This window comes from Budorcas taxicolor, chromosome 5 (assembly GCF_023091745.1).
Source record: "Budorcas taxicolor isolate Tak-1 chromosome 5, Takin1.1, whole genome shotgun sequence".
In the NCBI taxonomy this organism is placed as follows: domain Eukaryota; kingdom Metazoa; phylum Chordata; class Mammalia; order Artiodactyla; family Bovidae; genus Budorcas; species Budorcas taxicolor.
The window spans coordinates 163575564-163581665 of NC_068914.1; the positions used below are offsets into that span (position 1 = coordinate 163575564).

At 63.5% G+C, this 6102-nt stretch overlaps 1 protein-coding gene across 4 annotated transcripts; it reads right to left on the bottom strand.

Annotated features, from left to right (window-relative positions):
- Positions 1 to 1530: 1530 nt before the first annotated feature.
- On the bottom strand, positions 1531 to 4755 carry ARSA (arylsulfatase A). 4 transcript variants are annotated; one of them, XM_052640426.1, is made up of 9 exons: positions 4647 to 4755; positions 4036 to 4273; positions 3605 to 3845; positions 3306 to 3524; positions 3062 to 3231; positions 2616 to 2740; positions 2396 to 2523; positions 2030 to 2132; positions 1531 to 1940 (listed from the first exon to the last, which is right to left on the bottom strand). In XM_052640426.1, the coding sequence occupies exons 2-9, from the start codon at positions 4251 to 4253 to the stop codon at positions 1621 to 1623; spliced, it is 1524 nt and encodes a 507-aa protein (XP_052496386.1). In that variant the 5' UTR covers positions 4254 to 4273; positions 4647 to 4755; the 3' UTR covers positions 1531 to 1620. The 4 variants fall into 4 exon arrangements, with proteins under 4 accessions (XP_052496386.1, XP_052496387.1, XP_052496385.1 ...); XM_052640427.1 differs by having other exon boundaries at positions 4036 to 4213; positions 4647 to 4748; XM_052640425.1 differs by having other exon boundaries at positions 4036 to 4287; positions 4647 to 4744.
- Positions 4756 to 6102: the final 1347 nt, after the last annotated feature.

Genomic DNA, 6102 nt, shown 5'->3' on the forward strand with positions numbered 1-6102 from the left:
GCAGGTGGCACGGGGTGGGCACGCCCAGAGCACGTGTGCACGTGGGTCCTCCCTAGGCAGCCTCAGAGGGGCAGTTCCGGGACGCAGTGGGATTTGGGCATGGCTAGTGCAGCGCCCAAGCCAGACAAGAAGTGACGGGTCACATGGAGAACACAGAAGGGGCCCCTGCACCTAGACACATGCCCTCCCCACATCCCGTCCACACGCCCAACCAGCGAGACTGCCTCTGGCTGCAAGTAACACACAAGCCAGTAGCCGTGGTTTCGGAGGCTGGTCTGTCTTCTCACACCATGAGCTCTGGAGGGACACGGCTGCGGACGCTGATTAGCATCCAGTGTCTGCTCAGGGCCAGCGATGACACAGCATCGTCCTCACCATCTCCAAGGATGATGCTGAACAAGACCCTGGGCTCCAGCAGATGCCCTGAGCTTTCTCTGACAAGGATCCTTGGTTAGACACCCTTCTCGGGCCAATCACTGGATTGTGAGTGGCTAAGACTGGCTACTCTCTCCTGGGACTAGGAGAGGCTGCACCTGAGAGGTCAAGGAGTCTCAGCCCACCAAGGAAAGGGTGGACTCCATCAGTAGAAAGAGAATGGCTGTCTGGTCTACCACGAAGACAGCACACCCACTTCGGGGTCCTGAGCACAGCACTCTTCTCATTCAACCATGAGGGAGCGGGGGGCCCTGACATCAGTACACACACAGGTGACCCCTGAGGGCTACACGCCGTTGTGCAGATGCATGCAGTGGGCAGTCAGGGGGCGCTTTCTTCAGAGAAGGTGCCAGATAGCATCAAGGATGGGCATCTTGGCCAGCTGCCAGGGCTAAGGGACGAGGGCATGGGGGAGGCATGGCAGGCCACTTGAGGAGTCTGGGTTCTGAGCACAACAGGAAGCCTGCAGTTCTGAGCAGACGGGGCCAAACCGGCACGTCTCTTAAGAGATTGCTTTGGTGGAGAATGGCTCCTGCGCTGGCAGAGGTGAAGCCGGGAGACCGCAAAGGCGCGTGCAGGCAGGCAGCTCGGAGCTTTGCAGGAGGCACTGGGGGCCGAGGGCAGGTCTCTGGAGCTGCTGCTGTGCCCTCCGAGTGCGGGGACCCCCAGCCCACGTCACCACGCCGGCTGACCGCTCCACCACGTAGGATGTGCAGCTCCTCACCCAACTTCAGACAGGCTTCTCAGAGCCAGGCAGGTCTGGCTCCTGTGCTTCGCCGCCGGGGAAAACCTGGCTCTTCCGGGTGCTGTGTTCTCAGGGTCTGCTCTCCGCCACTCTCTCGCCCCCTCCCCACCCTCCCCTGGCACACAGAAGCCCCTAGTGCTGCTCCGGTGAACGCTGTGCCCACACTTGCCACCACGCTTGTCTGCACTGATGCAAGCAATCACCAGGGGGAGGAGGGCGGCTATCTCTCGGGCTAGGCGACCTCAGGGAAGTCCCTGGACTCTCCATGCCTCAGGTTCCTCATGTGTAACAGGGAGAAACACACCTAGCTCAGGGCTCTCACAAGGATCGCAGGAATCATCACACAAGTGTCAGCTGGTGTTATTAGAGTTCTCGGGTACAAACCACCCCCACACCCCCACAGCACAGCCAGGAGCCCCAGACGGCCTCCGTCTGCGCCCTCAGGGCTGGAGCTCGGGGCAGTGGCAGCAGGACGGCCGCGGGATGCAGCTGGGCTGGCAGCAGACCTGCAGGGCGGGGTCCTCGCCCCGCGCCATCTGGCTGGGCCCGAAGGTCATGGCAGCATCAAACTGGGCCTTGAGCAGCTCAAGTTGCTTCATTGCCTGCAGCGCCTCTGGGGCGACTGCATCCACACCCTCCAGAAGGTTGTAGTTCTCACCAGGGTCCTCAGACAGGTCAAAGAGCAGCGGGGGCTCATGGGCAGTCAGAGGACTAGAGGCGTGGCAGGCAGGGTCCGCAGTGGTGTCGCTGTGGACAGAGCCTGGGGAGGGGTGCACATCTGTGCACAGGGCAGGGGTGCTGGGCTCTGGGGCTGGGCGGGGAGGGCAGGGCTGGGGGACAGGAGGTTACCCTGGGTAAAGAAGTGCGCCTTGTACTTCCCGCTCCGCACAGCAAAGACCCCTCGGACCTCATCCGGGTAAGCCGAGTAGAAGAAGAGGGTGTGCCGGGGGCTCTGGGGGCAGAGTCGGGGGGTCTGCACGTGCCCAGCACTGTCTGCTCCGTGCTGGGCCCTGGGTGTGCAGTCGCTCCCTGCCCACCCAGAAGCCCCCGGCCGGCACCACTAGGGTGCAGCTCGACAGAGGGTCCACCTGGCCCCAGGGACTTCAGGGGCTGCCCACACTCACTTCTGGGGAGGGTGAGTGGCTGGTGGGGGCGGGGGAAGGGAGGTCAGGATGGGGGTCGGGGGAGCTGTGGCTGTGTGCTCACGGGCCCTACCTTGCCTGTGCCCAACAGCAGGGGGCTGAGGTCAACGCCATCCAAGGTGATATTGGGCAGTTGGGCCCCTGCCAGGGCTGCCAGGGTGGGCAGCAGGTCCAGGGAGCTGGCCAGCTCATGGGTCACACCTGGGAATAGAGGGCTGTACAGTTACTCCATTCGTGATCAGGGCTGGGAAGATGGGACCAAGAGTCCAGGATCAGAAGGCCTGAAAACTGACCGGGAGCGATGTGACCGGGCCAGAAGGCCAAGGCGGGCTCTCGGACGCCCCCTTCGAAAGTGGTTCCCTTTCCGCATCGCAGGAGGCCAGAGCAGCCACCGTGGGACATCCGCATCGTCTCAGGTCTAGGACACACAGGGAGGACGTCAGCTATGAGGAGCCCAGGGTTTCCAGGTGGCCTCGGGGACCCCAGCCCCAGACCGATAAGTCACACATTTTGCGCAGGAATGGCCAGCACATGTCTGTCCACTCACTCCCTGTCCTCCTAAGACCAGCACCTCCACGTACTCACAGCTGCCAGCCTCCCACATGCACCTGGGTGTCACCATATATGGCCAACAACTCCCGAGACCCCCTTAGCCCACTAGGTTCTTGGCCAGCGTCAACATTGGAAGACCCAGGGCCCTGTGTGGGGTTGACCAGCAGCCCCTGCCCCTGCCGAGTACCCGTTGTCCGCAGTGAAGAAGACGAGTGTCTCTCCGAGCAGCCCCAGGTCCCCCACAGCTGTCATCAGGGCCCCCACAGCCGCATCCAGCTCCATCAGGGAGTCCCCAAATGGCCCTCGGCCTGAGTGCCCTGGAAAGCTCTGCCCACTGAACTGGGGGTAGTGGGTGTGCTGAGGATGGAGACTGGAGTTAGCACCAAGTGGGCATCATGGGGAGCCCGGGCGGGGGGGCCACGGTCACTCACATGGGAGGCATAGTACAGGAAGAACGGGCGGCCTTGGCGTTGGGCATCAGTCATGAGGTCACGGGCGAAAGCCACGTAGCGGGCCTCGAGTCCAGGCAGCCAAGGGGGCTGTGCCTCCACCGACAGGTTGGCCAGCAGGGGGATAGGGACCAGACCCTGGTCACAGATGCCTTCGCAGGGGGTGGCCGGCGGGAAGCAGGTCAGATTCTGGCAAGGGCCCTGAGGGAGCAGCTCCTTCAATGGTCTAGACTGTGGGGTGGGGCTCTGGGGTCAAAGGGAAGGACCCTGGTGGTTCCTACCTGGTCATGGGAGTACGGGATGCCCAGGAATCGATGGAAACCATGGTGGGGGGGCAGAAAGGCCCCCTCAGGCCCCACCCCAAGGTGCCACTTGCCAGCTATCCCTGTGAGGTAGCCTTGGGCAGCCAGGACCTCAGCCAAGGTCACCTCCTCCAGGGGCAGGCCCCCTCGGGAGCTGGGCTCCAGAACTCCAGGGTATAAGCCCATCCGAACTGGGAGTCGGCCGGTCAGGAGGGCAGCCCTACAGGGCAAGTCAGAGTCCACGCAACAGAGCAAAGCCAAGATGCACACAAGAAGGGGAGGGAGGAGAGAAACAGAGAGGCGTGAATTTCTCCATAGAGACAGAGGCCCTGCTCCTCCCTCTGCACTCCAGAGTGAATCTGGGAGGAACCAAACCGTCAGGGGTGAGGGCTCCCGGTTTCCTTCCTCACCGGGAGGGTGTGCACAGAGACACAGGCACATAGAAGTCTGTGAACCGAAGACCCCCTGCGGCCAACTGGTCCAGATTGGGGGTGGTGGAACTGGGGTGCCCATAGGAGCCCAGGTCCCCGTAGCCCAGGTCATCAGCAAAGATCAGCAGGATGTTAGGTGGGCTGGCAGCAGCCAGGCCTGCGGCCAAGGTCAGGGTGAGGGTCCACGGAGCCTCCATGGCTCACCGCACAGACAGGCCTGTAACAGAGACCCTGGGAGAGAAGGCAAACTGGCTCCCGCAAGCTCTAACCCGGAGACCCCAAATTTGAGCGCTACCCACTCCCCAAACCCGGACATTAACCTCCCCCAAGAACCCAGGCTCAGGCACTACCCTCCGCTGAAACCCCAGACCCAAATACTCCCCCGACGGAGACAACTCCTTTCCAGCTGCCTCGGCACCTGGAGACCCTCGACCCCAACAAAACCCAGGAGCCCGTGGCCCGGGATCTAACTCCCTGGAGACCCTAAAGGGCCAGGACACCTTCAGACTCTCAGGCGGAGATCTGACCTTCTTCTGCTAAAAGTCCCGCCTAGGCTAGTGGTCAGGGGGCAGAAGTCCCAGAACACTGACCCGAGTGGGCCCACGAAGCGGGACAAAAGCAGTTCAGGGCCGAGGAGGGGGCAAGTACGGGACACCGGGAAGCCGGGCCCTTCTCGGGCGCTTCCGCCTCGGCCCGGCCTGGCCCCGCCCCGGGCCCTGACCCGTGCCTCCCGCGCGGCCCGCCCCGGGGCGGGGCACGGCGCTAAGAGGGCGGAGCACGGCGCCGAGGGGCGGGGCACGGCACTGGAAGGGCGGGGCACGGTGCTGAGGGGCGGGGCACGGCGCTGGGAGGGGCGGGGCACGGTGCTGAGGGGCGGGGCACGGCGCTGGGAGGGGCGGGGCACGGTGCTGAGGGGCGGGGCACGGCGCTAGGAGGGGCGGGGCACGGTGCTGAGGGGCGGGGCACGGCGCTGGGAGGGGCGGGGCACGGTGCTGAGGGGCGGGGCACTGCGCTGGGAGGGGCGGGGTCTCGGCTGGGTTGCGGGCGGTGGCTGCGCCCGGGTTTGCGCCCGGAGGCCTTCGGCGCTGGAGGCGGGCGGCGCGTGAGGTGCGCGCAGGACGGATCCTAGTGTTGGCGCTCGGCGCGCTAGTGTTCCTTTAAGGCCCTGAGCCTGGAGAGTGTGGAATGAGCAAATCGAACCGGAAACCGTGGAGTCCGCGGGCTGCTGGCTTTTCCTACAATGCCATGTTTGGTGTTTTCTTGACACAGATCAAAAATTCTTTCCAACCTTTCCCCCTCCGTTCGTGTGTGTGTGGGTGTGGTGGGCCGTGTGTGTGTCTGTGTGTGTGGTGTATTTGTGGGCTGTGTGTGTGTGTGTGTGTGTGGTGGGGGTGTGATGGGGCGTTTGTGTGTGTCGGGGAAGGGGCTGGTGGGGCATCTGGAGGGCGGTGTCTTCTCTGCATCCGGGTCACACCAATGGGAAGGGCTCATCCAAAGAGATGACGGCCCTGGCTCCATCACTGGACAGCCTTGTTCGAATGACTTCACGGTTTTGGTCCCCAGATTGTTTAGCTGTTTCCAAGTAAGAGAGCGCCCCACGAGGCGGTTAGGCGGGTATCTTACTAAGTGCAACTAAACACCCCAAGGTCAGCGCCTCCCGGAGAGTGCCTCCCCACAGCAGCTCCCGTAGGACATCTCTTCTCTGGAACCAACCTTCCCCCCCCCCCCGCCCCCCGGGGGGTAGCTCTCTGGCCTCAGGCTCTCCAACAGGGTCGGGACCTCAGGACCAGCAGCATGGGCTGCTGTTGCGGAGGGTTTCTCATAGTTCCTGCCCCTGGAGCCAGCGGGAGCATGGACAGGGTCCTTGAAAGGCCGCTGGTCCCTGGGGTGGGGCCAAGACACAGCTTCCACTGAAGCCCAGCTGCGGAGCTGGCATTTTCCTGGTGAAAGATGAAAGCTAAGACTAGCGGCAGTACCAAGGAGCAAAATTTGAGGGGCAGGGATCTCCCTGAGACAGGGCTGGGCTCCAGGCTGCTGCTGGCCTCG